Below are 17,802 nucleotides of genomic sequence, written 5' to 3' on the forward strand. Positions count from 1 at the left end.
AAGGCCTTATTAATAGTGTGCTGTCAGGGTCTTTGTGCCACCAAGGCTTGAGTGTTTAATTAAATATGACCTTCTAATTGAAAGAAGACCTTTGTCTTTATACATCTCAAAAGTGGCAAAAGATGCAGTGCTAAGAAGTGATTACATGCTGAGGCCAAATTTGAAAACAATATATTCTTAAGAATGAATATTTGAGGTAGTGAAAATAAAGTAAAAAGGCTTGTAATGGAGATATCTCAGAATTATTTATAACTCAGCATCTGTAATGTATAAATAGAAACGATATGGAGTTGGTTGGTAATTCAACAATTGCTAATGATTAAAAAGGACTAGGAACTTTAAGGTAATTTTGTTAGAATTTTAAGCTTCTTTTTTTCTTGTCAGATCAGTGGTAGTTGCGCTGGTCTGACAAGAAGCAGTATAGATTTGTTTCAGGAATTAATCAAGAATTCCTATTCTAGTTGGCTGGTAGGAGCAAAGTGTGTCCCACAGGAATAACTCTGGTAGTAACATCTAAGTTAGGAAAATGACTTTGCTAACAAAATATCCTATAGATTTGACAGCAAAAGAAAAAAAACAAAGATAAGATCTCAAATCCTAGTGTTACTGGTACTATGTTATAAATCAGTGTAGTACAGAAGTCATGTACCACACTGATTTCTTTTTAGGTAGCTTGCATCACCTATGTATGTTAATTAGTTTAAAAATAAACAATTTTGAAATGCACAGAGGGAAATGTTTTCATTCAAAATCCTACACCTAGCTCCAGAATGCATTGGATCAAATTCTTAATCACAGAACAATGTTATACCACCTTCAGTACACTCATCAGCAAAACCTGTGTTGCTTAACTCTTGAGTCTGTACTTTTGAGTTTGGAAATGGGTCTTTCAGTTTCTAAAAACTGTGTGGCTTGACACTGAACATTTCTGTATTGGCACATGAACTGACATATAAATTAAATCACTAATAAGTAAACAATTTAGCACATGAATGCACTAGCATATGATGGATGAGAAAATAAAAGAAGAAAAAGCAACTTAAAATCATAGGAAGACTATAATTTTCAAGGCACTTATTTTGTAATAAAATTTTTATCAAAACAATATATCAATAACATGAAGGAGGGAGGTTCAAAAATAGCTAGTCTCTCAGAGTCCAGTTTTAAAGTCCATAAAGTAGCCTTATTTTTCACATATGCTTTGTGCTTTGCATATGCTTTAGTGTATTTGAATTGCTCAAGGGACAGAGGGATTGAAGTGCAAGTCCTCCATATGAATTATCTGCTGTGATTATATATAAAGTGTATGCTTGCATATTAAAATCTATTCGTCGTAATTTTCTCTTTCTGTGATTTTTGTTTAAACTTCCTTTTTTCTTTATTCTTTTCTTAATTTCTTTTTCAATTCTTTTATTCCTTTTTTAAAAATTGATGCTATAGATTCTTCCATGTCTTTCTGATACCTTTCTTTCTGGCACCTTCATTTCTGGAACGTGGACTAAAAGCCAGTCACACTGGAGTTGCAGTTTCTGAGTTCCACTGTTGCTATCAGCTTGTTCATTCACCATTAATTTATTTTGGAATCTGGATACACCAATAACATTTATATAATAATGTCAAATTACTATTGCCTGGCAATGTGTGTGTGTTTCCTAAGGCATTCAAGTGAATGTTTAACATTGCTTATTATCATGCTTTTTTTGGTCTGTTTTTGGTTTTTTGTTGTTTTGTGTAGCCTTTTCAAGTGGCTTTGCAGGTAATTTTCTTCCTATTTTGCTCCTTTAATTTACATTTTCTCTTTGCATCAGGTTACACATGTGCATCTTCTAGGGTGATCACTTATGCCTGAGAGAGATATCTTTTTAAAACATGGGAAGCTGATTCAATTTGATTGAAAAAGTAGGGTTGAACTTATTTTTCCATTGTCAAATTCATCTCCTGTATGTTGCAAGAGCCAATTTACTCTTAGACCATTCCAAATGCTACAAAAACGTGTCATTTAACTGTATTTTTTTTCATGGTGCATGCTTTTCTTTTTGGGGCTCCCTCTTCTCTTAGTCTATTTACTTCTATGAGCTTAGTTCAAGTTGCCCTAGGTCCCTGCCCATTACATTTCAAGTTTCTTCATTCCTCTCAGCTCTGCACTCGCAGATAGGTTTATGTCTGAAATAGCTTGTTGGAAATGCTGTGGATGAAGGGACCCACACATTAATAAGAAAATCGGACAAATTTCATTGTACTTCCTCTCCCCGGATTTGTGGCAGTGTGTTTTTATTTTTAATGATTAAATTTTAATAAATACAGAACAATGTTAATCTGGGAAGTGGTAAGAAAAAAAAAAGTTGGAATTGGATGAGTCTGCTGTGCCTTTGTTGAAATGTATTAGCAAATGCTCTCTATTGACTGTTTCAAATACACTAGAGGCTGTAGAATACTTTACCCAAAATACCAATAAATGGGCTTCATAATCCTGTAGTCAGTTTCTATGAGATGAAGGTATTCTGTAGAAAAAGAATTTTGAGGAGTTGATCAGCTACTGTTGAGATCTATCTTAATAAGATGAGCTTCACCAGGATCATCAAAAGAAAACCTTCTTTGCTCATTTTCAGCTCAGCCAAGGTGTTTGCGTTCTACTTGAGTCATAAAAGTTGAATATTCTAGGAGGATCCCTGAAAATGGATTAATAGTCTTTTTTGTTAACAATTAGTACTCTTTTTTGTCAACAATTTTTAAGTAAAATTGTCTTGCTCAGCTTTTGATGAAATATTTTTGTCATAGTAACATAAATATTAAACCAAAATTACCTCAGTTATAAAACTGATGAATTATGATGATGTTTTGTGTTATTTCATTGAACCAAAGAACCTGAGAAGTAGGTAAGAAAGGAGCTTGGTAGCCAGGACAGTTTTGAATAACCCTCTCCTGGTAAGAAACAAAACATCAGGTTTTGAATAAAGAGGTACACTGGTGTTTCTGAGTGCAGAGAATGTCAATAAGCTTTCTAAAAAAAAAATCTCTATTTGATCACAATGAAGCCTGACACTTATGTTCTTATTTCAAGAACATTTCTGTTAGACTGGGTCAGGAAAGGATTTTTATTCTGTGGAAACTGCTTTGTCTTACTACTGATGGCATTATAAGAATAGTTACTTTGCTAAAGACACACCAAAACTGTATGTTGATTTAAGAACATTTTTGGTTTACTATATTAATTCATGTTTTGTGTTCTAAGAAGGATGTTATTTAATATTCCAGCACCAGTAACACAGAATGAAGATAATTCCCATCTAGGAGCTTAGTCTAAATGATACTGATTTTTTCATCTTATTTGCACTATAAAAAAAATTACAGTAGAGTATTTTTTGCTCGTGTCTTCTAGACTCTAACCAGAGAGTTGCATCTCAGTGTAAAAGAGCTGAGAACAAAAATCAAACTTGCAAAAAAAAAATGGGAGAAACGAAAGCGTGCAAAAAGAGTCTTTTCCAAGAGAGTCTTCAGTAAGCAGCATCTATCCTTAATGTTTCAACAACTGATCTTTATGAAATACTACAAGAAGGAGATGATGAGGTAAGTTATTTTAAGGGCTTCAGTAAGAAAGTCATAGATGAGAAGATGCTGACTATGTCCTTCCTTGAAGAAAAGGATTTGCAGGTAAAGACTGAAATTTCATTGTGCGAGATACAGCACAGAAATCAAAAAGGGTTTAATCTAAATGAAAAGGTCAGGTTAGAGATTTTTAAGGTGGCAAGACTTACAGCATGCATAAATATACACATACTGCTTTGAGCATATCTATGTGTTAGAGTTATTATTCAGTATTTTCCTTTTTCATTAGGCTGTTTGGCAGGGTTGTATGTTTTAAATAGACTTCTGCATTAAAGGAAACAAAATTAGAATGTATGTCCGGCTGTGCCAGATTAATTTTGTTGATACTTCCTCTCTGAATTGTGATACCTATTAAAGGTATTTCTGGTAGACAGATGGTTTCTGGGTGAATTCATAGCCTTTTTTGTTGATTCTATTATACATTTTACTATGAAATATTTGATAGTGTTTCATCAAATCACTCAAATAAATGCAGTGATGGGATTTCTTATCCAGATTTATTTAGTCCTGATCAAATAATATATGAAAAAGCCTGTACAGTTACTTCAGCAAGTGTCTAGGAGCTGGCCATTATTGGCCTGTAACAGTACTCTGGTGATGACTTAGATTGAGCCTTGTTGGAGCTTTATATTAAAGAGGCCACAAAAAGGAAGTTTTCCTGTTGGTGAAACAACAGTGCATGGTGCATGTATGCACTGATAGGGATTACACTCATGAATACAAATAAAATGGGCTGATTCTTGCCCTGTTTACTAACATTTATACAACCCTATAAAGTGATTCACTTTGACAGAGTTGTCCTATGCTTATCTCATTCCCCGAGTAATTTCGACATTCTGTATCTTTTTGTAATAGTCACTGTGAATATATGTGTAAAACACATAAACATACTTAACTATGTATATAAAACAAATTTATTAGACAGGAGATGAATTTACTACTACACGTACACTACATATTCTATCTATCAGTGCATAGACTCAGGCACCTTTATGTTGAACTCATGCAATTTAGACATAGATCACACATACACCAGTATATTCATGTGAAAAGAACATGCTATGCACATTTCTAGAGGCATGCACAGACAAGGGTAGGTTTAAAAATTTAATAGAGCACTGATACTTGATGAGTATGCTTCGGACAACTAATTTTGCAAATGTGATTCCAACTTCCACATGCTATATATTTAATGTTTACCCAGTTACGCATTTCCTTTATGGCTCCTGATGTTTCTATATTTTTAGGAAACAGCAGAAACAAAAATGGAATTTGAAAAAGATAAAGAATGGCTACAGCATATACAGAAACTTCTTGAAGCACAGGTGTTCAATTTATATATTCCAACAATGACTTATAACTTTCTGCTCTGATTAGCTACAACATTTTTAGGTTGTAATTAATACATTGTATTTGTAATTATGGTGTTGTTGATGGTCTCAAAGTATAGTGTGATGAGTAATGTGAAATTCTTGTTTTGTAGCATTTCCTTTGTATTTATCTTAAAATCAGAGCTGCTGTGTAAAACTGAAGAGATGTTAATCAAGGATTTGTGATAGCTAACTTAACAGCTAACTTAAGCTTACATAACCAGTAAAGCAATGCAGCACAGATCTTGGCAAATGTGTTAATTGAATTATTGAAACACTGTATAATGCTTGCTAGAGTGAAAATGATCTGTTCTCTCATACCTCTTAGGAAAAAGAGACTTTTTTTTATGTGCCTTTAAAGTTACTAGTTGTTATGGACACCTGAGGAGTTCATGGGTTTCTGTGACCTTTTACTGTGGACCTGTTTCCAGTCAATTCATGTTTTCCTCATAGCCAGACAGCTGTTTATTATCGTGTCTTCTCGCATTCTCTACAATATTTTCTACTGAGACCTCGAGCAGCTTGTTAGTGGGAAGTAAATATTGATTTGGCATCCTGTCAATGCAGAAAGAATGAAAAAATTTCCACCAGAGGCCCCTCAAACATTTTCCTATCGACATTTTCTGGGCAGAGAGGAAAGCTGCATAGAGGATGACAAGTCTGAGACTAGCAGAAATCCCTGAGGGGTCCATTGAGACTGCTGCTGTGACCTGTGTGATACTTTTTCTTCTCTTTCAAGTCTTTTTTTTTAATACACACAGAGTCTGCTGGGATGCTCCCCTCTTGTAAGTGATCAAGGGCAGTTTATTGGCAGGTGAGAGCCCAGCTTTTCTACCCATAGTCAGCTTTTGTTTGGACATCACTGACAACATACCCTGATTCTTAAAACTTTTCTGCTACATTTTTAGTTTTCTCTTTTATTTAAATGATGTGCAGCTGATGTCTGGAAAGAAATAAAACTTGATTTGTAAATCCAGTGCATAATGCATATTCACTAGCATGGGTCCATTGGTGATATAGTTAGTATCAGTTAAGAATGTGAATGATTGAAAATATTTTGAAAGCCATTTTAAAGAAACACACACATTGGATTTATGTATTTAACCAGCAATAACTTTTGTGTTGAAATTATATCCTGTGACCAGATTTTTAACAAATGACAGATTTTTCCTCTTTTGTTATCAAAACTTACTACTGTGAAGACTGCTTAATTGATGCAGCAGAGGAAATAGAAATATCAGTTTGCTTTTACTGGCTTTGTCAAGAAAACTGGCATTTTAATTAAGCCTCATAATGCTACATGAAACTCAGCATTAAAAGCACAGTTATTTATATTCATTTAATTGTCTTAATTTAAAGAATTTTAAAAAAATATATAAATTTCAAGATTCTGTTCATATTATAGGCTCCAAAATATGAATCACATCCATGGAATACAATGAAGACTTCTTGTTCTGTTTTTCATTGTTATTTGGTAAATTGCTAAAAAGTATTAAACAGAATTTTATCACTTTTCTTCATCTGCTATAGACAGACAGCAAAAACCAGGGGATGGAGAGTGAAGGAATTGTTGGATGAAACCAGGTATATTAAGATTGCAATTGTTATATAAGGATAGAAGACCTCATTGTTCTTAACCACGTACGTTTGTGCACAAGTTAATAGTGATTTTCTGTGATTTTTGCTCCATCTTGTGGGGTTCCTCAGAAGAAACACTGAGGGTAGAAGTAATTTTTGGCAAGCAGACCATTTTTAGAATTGCAAGAGGATTATAGTGGTTTTGGGGAGCAGCCAGCTCTCTTTTCATTTCTGTCCATGCTAAAGCATATAGATGGAAACAGTTAAGATTTCTTCATCTGTATTTGAGAGCAGCTCATGGAACAGCTCTGTGCCCTTTAAAATGCTTTACTCATATCTTGCAGAGTTCGGTTGTGATTTCTTTTAGTAAGTTTTGGTAATGTTTCTGATCAGCAAATTAAAGCCCTTGGTGAAATGTAGGCTTTCTGCAGTTAGACTGCCTGCTGAGTGTTGCGTGTTGGCAAACTGTGCTACCCATTTGCATCTTGAACAAAGATGCAGGATTGCCCTTTTCTGTTTTTCTAAGTAAACGTTCAGTGGAAAATTGTATCAGATCACTTAATATTGCAGTTTGATATAGTGTCTTTTTGTGCCATTGAGCCAGGACTTTGAAACATAATTGCCCGGCAGTATTGATTTAATTGCCTAGGTTTATTTGTGGACTCCTAATTATTGACTGGAGGTAAATTTAATGGAGAAACCTTTATGAACACTGGGAAACTGCTGCTATTGCTGTTATACATAATGAACTGCATCATATCCCTTTAGATCATTCTTCAAGCTAATTTTATTCTACTGTGACAGTACGATAACATTTAAAATGTCATAGACATTTTATTTTTATTACTGACACACACCATTTTACTGCTGCACTAGAATTTTGGGGGGGAATGAGTGAAGCACTGGTTGCTTTTTACTGTCATTTTATAGATTCCCCTAAAGTGTAATGATAAAGAATACCACAGCTGTTTTCACTTCATCCTTTATTTTCCATACTCTTATGACTTGGAAAAGTTTCATATCTGTCAACTTTACAAGATTATTAATATTTTAGTGATAAATACTCTTGCATTCCTGAAACTCATAGATGCCAGTCAGAGTTTGTGTCCTTGTTTTATCCACTACTATGTCAAGAAACTAGACCACTACTAAGAGGCTTATGATTTGAAAGAGACATCTCTGCATAGTGATGTTATTATGTAAACAAGAATCATATAATAGGAAAATACAGTCATATTATAAACTCAGCAGAGCTAGTAAAAATCACTTGTCTAAATCTACATCTTGAATGGCGAAGAAGTGGGTTATTTTTCTGTTGTCTCTGAATTTATACAGTAATACTCTAGATTTTTTTTCACTAAAGAATGAAAGAATAAAAATAAATCTTCTCAGTAGCTGGCAATGGGATAAAAGGAAAAGGTTCTCTGGCCTGTGAAGAACCTGTATGCGGAGAGTTTTCACATGACTGCACAAAAATACCTGATACCTGCACATGTGTAGGGGCATCAGACTAATTATACATAACTGTTTGGACTTGGGAGAAGTCTCAAGTTATAACGTTCAAGCTTTTAGTGGTTTATATTATTTAGGGGGGAGTAAATATGGCTATCTCAACATGTATGTGTATTTACATCCTGTAAGGCAAGTCATGAGACTTTTACCCACTTTATCCCTCACATCTGAGTGTGTATGTCTTATTAATTGATCCTGGCTCTTTATAGTAGCACTCTCTTCTTATAATCATAAACACCCCCTAAAACTCAAACAAAAGCAATCTTTTCTAGCTTTGGCCCATCGCAGGAAAGGGATGGGCCAAAGAGGATGACTTCTTCTCATGTAACTTAAACATGATTTCTTATACTACCCTTGGCTTTCATTTACTGTGACTTATTGTAAAGCACACAGTCTCAGAAAAATCTGTTAATAATTTTGTGTGTGAGTACAGCATGGTAGTCCAATCCACATTACTGCCTAAAGTCTCCAATAATTATCTTTTAATAAAATGAGAATCATCTGCCTAAGCTTTTACAGCAGCACTTGCCTTTCCTCTCTCCTCATGCACTTCTTGGGATACGACATCTCACACTAACAAAACTGCCTAATAAAATCTTTCCTCACATGACTCCATTATGGTCTAGAAGTCATATTCCAATAGTGAAAACCTCCAGAAAGGCTCACTTTCCTCTATTCTGTCGGCACTCTTTGTGTAACATCTCTCTAGAATAGGGTTTAGAACAGTATATTCACTAATCATCAGTAAGGATTTCCCCCAAACCCTTTTTAGGATTTGCACTGGCTTCTAAAGGCATATTCTGTTGCTGCCATCTGGGAATGAACACTAACAGCCACTGTTGTTTCGATCCAAATTTCTTTTTGGAAATTTGGCGAGCTTGTAATTCGCCTGCTTTGCCTTTGTTAGTCTCTCTGCAGTCTGTGTGTTCATTGAACAGCTCACACCCAGAAATGTGGACTCGCCCACGTGCAAACACCTGTGCACAATCACCACCTCAAAAAGCAGCACCAGCACAGGGGAAAAGTCTGAAAATCTGAATTACGTTCTGGGCAACATTAGCACTGATACCAGGTCATGATTTTCTTCTCATTATGAGAATAAGAGCCTAGTGCTGTGCACTGACAATGCATTACGGCATAAATCTATATTTTATCTCATGCACACAAAAAAAACTACATTATATTACTCATCCTAACCTGAAAACAAGGAGAAATTGGCTTGGTCACTAAGGATGAAAGGCACATATGTATTTACATAATTAAGTATATGCAGCCACCATGAAGCAGAATAAGAGCAAAGAGTAAGGCACAACAATAAAGAGAAACATTTATCTTTTTTTTTTTAAATATTGACTTTATTTTTTAGTGATTTCAGGATGTTTTAGTTATTGGTCCTGGTGCCTAATTTTATTTCATATTATTTTTTGTTGTTCACTTCAATCAATCTAAGGCGGCTCTACAGTGTGTTTGAATAGTATTTTGTTGGGAAAATGTATTGTACTGATGATCCATATGGGGAGGTGTAAAACAGCTGTAACCACTAATTTGTATATTCCAAAACCTAAATACTTTTATATTTATGCTAACACATTTTAGAGTTTGTGAAACAAAAGCTGAAGTAATGCTACACTCTACAAATGCAGATGCTGCTTCTCATTAGAACAAAAACATTGCCTTGCATTCATTATACTACTTTCCACTGGCAGACTGGTGTATATTTATGCACTTGTGCAGACAGAGACTCAGTCATGTGGTTTAAGGTCAATAAATATTACTAGTTTGTTTTTTTACAGAAGGGATCTCCAAAAGAAGCAAATATAGGGTCAGAATAAATAGTGAGAGAAGGAGAATTAACAGTCACTATTTCTGACTCTTTAAGATCACATTACCTGTCATTTATCCATACACCAAGATATCTGTCTAATAAATTGTGTAAGAAATATGCCTTTCATTCATATACATTCCTACTATCAAAGAAATTTGTAAATCTGGAAAGTCAAATAAATAAAATTCTTTTATTCCAGGTGTAGTTTGCCTATTCAGATGTGAAACCATACAGATCAATTAAATACCACTTCTGTTAAAGCCTACCATAATGCACTCATAGAGGATCACCACAATTAATGTTAAGTGGGTTGTGGCACAGACAATTGTAAAAAAATATGAAAGAAGTATCATTCTGTAGTAAAATATCTCATGATCAGTGGTAAAAACAAGCTTTCACTCCTTAGGTGTGCGCTTAGCACTCACTGAACTTGCAAAGGCTTCCCCAGGCTTATGGCAGGTTTTGAAGCTGGGATGAATGCTTTAGAGTAGAGATGACTTCAGTGGTTGTGAAGTTCTGGGGAGAAATGTAATGGGAGGTTTCCCAGGATAGTTACAGAGTCATCATTAAAAGTAAACCTGACAAGCTTCTATTAAAGATTAAGAATGTAGAGATCATCCAGTTCTTGGTGTCTGCAAGAAAAGGAAATCAGAGAGAAACATACAGCACTTTCTCTGAAACCAACAAATGTTGAAAGAATGACTTAATGTTACACTTTCAAATGCTCTTGATTTAAATGAATCACTTGAATGGCATGAGTTCTTGAAAGATCACTTTGCTATGACAGGGAAGCCACAGAGAGTAGTGAGCAGCAATTAAAATGAAGTTAGAATGATACAAGCCAGAGACATCAATAAAAAGCCATTCATCTCGGGCATGGCATTAAGGATGTGAAATGTATCAGAAATGGATGTAGTCAAGGTAGGCAAGAAGAATTAGAGACTTTGAGATAATGATACAATCTTCTCTTAATAAACATACCTAGAAAAAATGGGAGAGAAATTAGAGTGAGCAGGATGCTGGAGTCAGTGATTTTAAAGCATAGTAGCAAGTGCCACAGAATTTCAGGTAAGATTATGTCCTATAGTACACTGAATAGATTTGTGCTTAGTGAATTTGAGCCCTCTATTCCCCAAAAAGTCATCACAGTAGCACACAGGAGAAAGCTGACAGGCGTAGTTGTCTTCCAGAAATTTCTTACCACACACATAAGTTATTTATGACAGATGGAGTCATGTCTGGCCAGAAAGCACCAGCCCTTGAAAATCCCCTTTCCTGTAGAAAAAGGAAATAATACATATTGTTGTCCTTTTTCTATAATTACAAAGTGACTGTTGAGCAGCACTTCGGATACCATTTTATCTCTTCACAATACATGCCTTCTATTAACAAGATTTTCCTATTTTAGATTTTTTCTGACTTGTTAGCAATTATAAGTATCAGTATATAGATTCGTGTCTGTATATCAGTTCAAATGTTACATTTTGTATTTGATGCGCTTTATATCTAGGATTTTTATTTGTTTCTTTTATAATTTTTGATTCATGTCTATTTAGGAAACAAGCACTACTCTATCTGGCGTAAGGACCATACAATTTTCTCTTTCAGATGGCATGGAGAAGTGAAAAAATTAAACTAGAGCAGCCATACTGAAGTGTGGAACTAGACAGGAATTCTAGATGGAAAAGTGTTGCTTTGAACTGAAGTTGTGAAAAGCAGAAAATTATGATTGGCCAGCAGCTTGTTCCACCAGCTTCTATATTTTACCTTATTCATTTCTGGTGGCTTTATAATGTAAAATTATCTCTCCTTCTGAATGAGCTGTTACTTTTTGTGTAGTACTGACCCCTCACTCTGCACTGTCTCACCGTGTGTTCAGTAAGCTGGCAGAGTTCTGTGAAGCTGATAGAGACTTTTCAACAGTGAAGGAAAACTGTCCTGTTCTCCTCTGGCACAGCACTGGCCACTCGGGATGGAGCTGCCATGACCACCTTCTGTACCACCTCCAAAAATACTTCCCAGCAAACAGTGCACTGATATGCCAAGACTTTGGAAGAAAACCTCTTTAAGCATTAAAGCGATAACACTGAAAAATATACCAAATCTCCCTTGAAGACATTGGCTGTGCAAATGCATCTTTTATATCAGAGAAGTTAAAAGAGGTTTTAATTTGTCTCTGTAGGTACATCACTACAGTTTTTTTGGTATCATGCTTTAGAGAAGCAGACATTTGTGTCATATTCCAATTAATGCAGTTGGAGGTTTGGGATTTTACTTTGCTTTGAGAGTTTTTTTGTTGTTTTGTTTGTTTTGTTTTGGGGTTTTTTCTTGGGTTTTTTTTTTTTTTTTTTTGGTGGTGGTTGTTGTCATTGTTTACTTATTTGCAAGGTTTTTTGTGTGAGTCTAAGGCAATTTGCTACAGCATTGAGAATTATACTGGTAGTTCTGTCTCATCCTCCTGAGACTAGTGAACTTACACTCATACACTACCATTTCTGCATGCCCTAGAGGTGACTGTAACCTTTTATTGATCAGCTGATTGAAGATAAATGACAGAGATGCTGGTACTGCAGTTTACATCATTAACATGGTCAGTAAAGCATGAATTGTTCAATAAGGAGTTTATCTTTTTTCATTTTACACTGCTCTTTTATCATTTTTATGATAGAGAGCAAATTTTCAGACACTAACCAGGCAGATGAACTTTAAAGATCAGAAATGTGTGTGTGGTAGTTGTCAGAACTAAGTGAAATCTGATATTTTAAAGATATTTAATAAATGTATTTCACAAGAAAAAAAAGAAAGTTTAATGATCATTTTTCTTACTCTGTTTCAGTTTTTTTTTGCTTCATACTTAATGGATGCTGTACTGGAAAAATTAAATGAGAAGAAGAAATTGGTAGAAGAGTACAGTTCCCTCATGAAGCACACTGTATGGTATTGCTGAGATTTATATTTGCAAAGTGTGACTAAAATGTGTGCTGTCTCCTCATGTCTTTCCTCTTCTCATAAAGAACTGTCAATATGCATGTTCAATACATACACAGAAACCATGAACTAATTAATTGTTGAACAAGAGGAATTAATTAAATTCCTATTAGGAAGCAGTGTGGTATTTGATTCCTGAAGAGAAAAATTGCTGCAAATCAATGCAAAGCTCAAAATTATTTTCCTTTAAATGCGTTGGCAGTGAACACATGTGCAGGCTTTGTAGAGAGAGGATGTCTTTGTTATGACTAATACACAGCTGTACAATTTTGAAAGAACAAAAGTAATACCTGATTGTACTAAATCAGAACAGTAGAAGCAGGATTTACAAAGGAACTGGGAATATCACTGAGATTTTGAATACCTAATTTCTTTTAGCTTCTTTGTAAAGCCCAACTTTATGATATATGCTACATAAAACAATATATTTTTATGTTAGAAAAAATGAATGATTGTAGAATAAAAATATTCTGTGTGGAGTAATATAGAAAAAGCTGTACTTACCTCTGAGCATAATGGCGCATAATGTGTGCAATGTATTTTAAAAATTCAATAAAATAAAGTTTTTTCTATTACAGTTTTTTTTTTTTCGCTAGTAGATCCAGTTCTTTCTCAGCTAGCAAGTAGCTGCAAGATCTCACTTGCCTTGGGGAAGTAGTGTAGAGTTTAGCCAGTTATTTCCACCAAGACTTCTCTGGCATACTAACAAATAATTGCTGCTTCTTCACATTTTTGATCTTAGAGTTTGAGTTCCTCTGGATGAACTTACCTGACAAAAAACAAGACACAAGTTTCTGAATTCATGTGTTAATGTTTTGCTCTTATATATGTCTCATTTATGGATAACTAGTTGTTTTACAACAGATACCATTATCCACATTGGGTGGGGAATCAGAATTAAATGAAGCATGAAACAGAGGTTTTCTGCATGTCTGTCCAGTGTTTTCCTAGGATATAATCATGTATCTTTTAATTTATGGAGTTGCTATTTGGTGTCTCTGACAAAAGGAAGACACCTCTAAACTTCTGCTCAGTTGAACCTGGTGAACAAAGGGGCTTGGGAGAATTTTAATTGGAATTAGAGAAAATCATGCAAACGTACTCCACCTACACCTGTAAATTAACACTGGGAACTATCCCTGTATCAAAAAACTGCCACATCTTTAAGAATGGTTGGTCAATGCAAGAAATAAGGGCCATCATATGAAATTCTGTGGTGATATATTCAAGTAAGCAAAAGAATGCCCCCCACATTCAAGTGAAATGGAGCTGTTGGAACTGTTTGCCTCAGGTTTTATAGAAGCTAAACATTTGCATGGACTCCACTGCCAATAAAACAGTGACAACAAAAATTAAGGAAGATAAATCCATCACAACATGTAGAAACCATGATCTAATTTTGTTCAGTAATTCCAGCAAGATGTATTTGAACATAATTTCATCAAAACGTCTATTGCGGTTTAGTGAAAAGAGCTTCAGGAGGGCAAAGATCTCTTATAATTTTCCTCATTGTCTTCATTTCCATATTGCCAAACATCCACTGGTGCAAATCTGATCTTGGTGCTGATCTTCAACACTCGATCTTTTGTCGTGGTGAAAATGCAGGGAGCATCAGCTAATTCATGTAGAAAATATGTCTCAAAAAGGGAATTTTCCAGACTACTGTCTTTTTCTCAAGTATCTTGCTTTACTGCCCCTGCAAATTTCTGTATCTCTTGGGCAGCTGGGTACAAATATTCTCTTGATGCAAGAGTAAGCAAGAACACTGCATAACCAAATTACTATCTACTTCATCTGAAAAAAGAGCAGTATGAAATTCTTAAACTCAGCTGGAGACAGATTTATGCACTAATGCTTCTGAAACTATAACTCTGCTGTCTTTCTGAAAACTTTGCTGGAAATTTTTCCAAATACCATTAAAATGCCTTTAAAAGATTAAGATTAAGAAAAGATTAAGAAAGATGGTATTCAAATTATTTTCTTCTTTAATTTGATATAAACAAACAAAAATGGAACTACAAGTCAACATTTTTCAGAGATAAAATATCATGTAGATTGAGAGATATTTGCAAGGACAAAAAAAATGATGATACTTCAAAGAAAATAAATTTTTGCCTTTTGCTGACACAAATGTTGACTTCTATCTGCAATGAACCTACTTGTTTTTACTAATTAGTTGATCCTTCTTGCACCAGCAGAACAGGAGATAGTCTCTGAAAAGATATTTTTTGCTGTAAAAATATTAAGATTAATTATGTTTGTTATATTTTATGAATATTTTTTAAATTCCCTTTCAATATAACCAGGCTCATTACACTGAGTGAAGAATGGATTCTGATATGGCGAAAAGCATCAGCTCAACTCTTTCAGATGATACTGCTATCAAACCTAGCATTAAATATACTAAAGGCAGTCCTCTTTTGAACTAACTATGCCTACGGACATGCAGAAAATCCGTCTAATCTGTTTTTTCTTTTGTTAAGGTGGTTTTCTGTCCCGGTGCTGCCTGATACGGCCTCTAGATGGCAAACTTTCCCAAAAAATGGGCTCGGTGCTTTGATCCCCGAGATGCTGTGTCCTGGAAACAATGCAACTTTTATGGTCATACATATTTATAAAATTTTATATCTATGTATATAGAAACGTCTGTGTGTGTGTGTCTTGTGTGTCTGTGTGTCTGTGTGTGTGTTTAGGCATGCATTCATCACATATGAAATGCACAAAGTTGTACAGTGGTTCAAAGTTGTTTAAATATTTCGCCCTTTCAAAAACCTTCACCATGCACCAGCAGGTGCGCAGGATGGTGTGAGAGACCGAAACGTTAATGGTTAATGTCTCAAACACTCCGGGTGTTTTGCTGTCGATGCTTAAGAAACAACCTGTGTGCAGGGGGTGTGAGCGCCAGAGGATGACCACGACAAGTCAACCCTTGCTTAGCAAGAAGCTGGGATTTGAGCTAGATAAGGGAAGAGGCTGATAAGCAGATTCTGCGAGGTGGGATAATGCTTTTAATTCTAGCAGTGTCGTCCCTTACACAACTGGCTCAGGTGTAAAACTCTCCCCCTTCCTGCCAGAAAAAGCTACTGGGACATTCACATTTATCATCCCTTCTGATGGAGTGTAAATGGCTCTATTATACTGACATGAGAGGAGGCGTCATAAACTGTCAAAGACCCCCAGAATGCCCCCAGAGTAATTCCTGGGGCCTTCCAGCAGAGGAATGGGCATAATCCACAGTTTTAAAACATGATTCACAGTGTTGCCTCAGACAGTGTGAAAGTACCCTGGGAAATACCTGAGTGTTCCACCTGAACTTGAGTGTATGTTAGTCCACTGAAATTTGTGCTTTGTGGTCTTCCCCTACCCCAGATCAATGAAGACTATGGCCATCACTTTGACATCAAAATTGCAACAATGGAGTGTCATTGATGGATCCACAGGTGGTGATGTTTTTCTAACCTTATCCTTTCTCTTTCTTTCTCTCTTTCTTCTCCTCATTTTTCTCTAAATATATTGTAAACCAGACTAAAAAAATTCCAGTCAATGCCTTAGGAAGTGCCTTGTTGTGTCTGGATAGGTTGAAGTTAGCTAATCGTAGGTTCACTGAGTTCAAGTTTGTGAAGTGCTTTACTTAATTTGTTGGTGTTTTAAAATTTGCTACATTGCCCAGATTGAATTAAATAACAATCCCCTAAACCTGCTGAGGGGACTGGGGCATAACTGAGAGCCGCAAAGATAATCTGGGGTCTGGAGCACCTTTCCTGTGAAGAAAGACGAGGAGAGTTGGGGTGATTCAGTGTGGAGAAGAGGAGGCTCTGGGGGAACCTTGGAGCAGCTTTCCAGTGCCTAAAGGGGGCTAACAAGGAGACTGGAGAAAAAGACTATGTAGTAGGACAAGAGGGAATGGCTTAAAGCTGTGTTTAGGCTGGATATTAGAAGGTAGTTCTTTACTGTGAGGATGGTGAGGTATGGCACAGGTTGCCCAGGGAAGTTGTGGGCGCCCCATGCCTGGAATTGTTCAAGGCCAGGCTGGGTGGGGCTCTGAGCAACCTATGGAAGGTGTCCCTGCCCATGGCAGGAGGTTGGAATGATGGTCTTTAAGGTCCCTTCCAACCCAAGCCATTCTATGATTTTGTACTCTAAAATGTAAAAATTAATGTATCTGGCAATAGTCACTTCTCACTGTATGTTTCTGTAGTGCCATCTGTTTAACCCACACAAATCCTAATTTACCTTGACAGGAATAAAGATACAAGCCTTCCTGAATGTAGATCTCATACAAATGAGATCTGTTTTCTTCTGTACTGAGGATTCTTTGTTAGAGAAGGCACTGTGTGTATCTCCCCCTGTGCCTCTGGACTTCCTCATTGTCTGAATGGTTTGCAATTTTCAAGGCTAGGTACTCTAAATGAGACTGAAGTGTTAGTGTAAGACCTAACAGGAGGAGTTCAGGGAGAGATTTAAAACATCTCAAAGTATTCATATAGCCACCATGTAGGATCTAATTTTTTGTATTCTTGAAAGAAAGAAACTTGATTGATTATTTTTTCTCTGTACTGTCCATGTTCTCATATACAGAGTAAGGATCTATTTTTGAGTTTACTGGATTTGTGATTTGAGAACTTGCAGTATGTAACTGTTTGAAATATCTTGTAGCATAGTAAGTAATTGAGAGAGCTGGGAACACTTCTTGGTTTCTGCTATAATTGCATGCTTAGAAATTAATTAATTTGTGTTGCTGGCTGTGTTAAGTTTTTGGCTTTTGTCTTCAGGATTGCAGAAAAGCTATGGAGGAAGGAAGGTCCGAATTAAATTTCAGACCTCAGAAATGTCTGAATTTTATTTCTGTCATACCTTTAGCTAGGTTAATTCTCTTATCTGTTTCACTTCTACTACTGAATTAATATCTAGCTACACTCCAAG

The 17,802-nt window shown here is 35.7% G+C and overlaps 1 protein-coding gene across 1 annotated transcript in view; it reads left to right on the forward strand.

The window, feature by feature from the left end:
* CNTLN (centlein) overlaps positions 1–16,308 on the forward strand; it is a gene marked incomplete at both ends in the record, with an annotated part of 182,794 nt that extends 166,486 nt beyond the window's left edge. Inside the window, 6 exon segments of the mRNA XM_084224713.1 lie at positions 3,380–3,439; positions 3,442–3,498; positions 3,502–3,567; positions 4,854–4,931; positions 12,728–12,823; positions 16,249–16,308. Coding sequence (XP_084080839.1) covers positions 3,380–3,439; positions 3,442–3,498; positions 3,502–3,567; positions 4,854–4,931; positions 12,728–12,823; positions 16,249–16,308 — 417 coding nt within the window.
* Between the last annotated feature and the right edge of the window lie 1,494 nt (positions 16,309–17,802).

The sequence above is a fragment of the Fringilla coelebs genome, assembly GCF_963513975.1.
Source record: "Fringilla coelebs genome assembly, chromosome: Z".
NCBI lineage: Eukaryota > Metazoa > Chordata > Aves > Passeriformes > Fringillidae > Fringilla > Fringilla coelebs.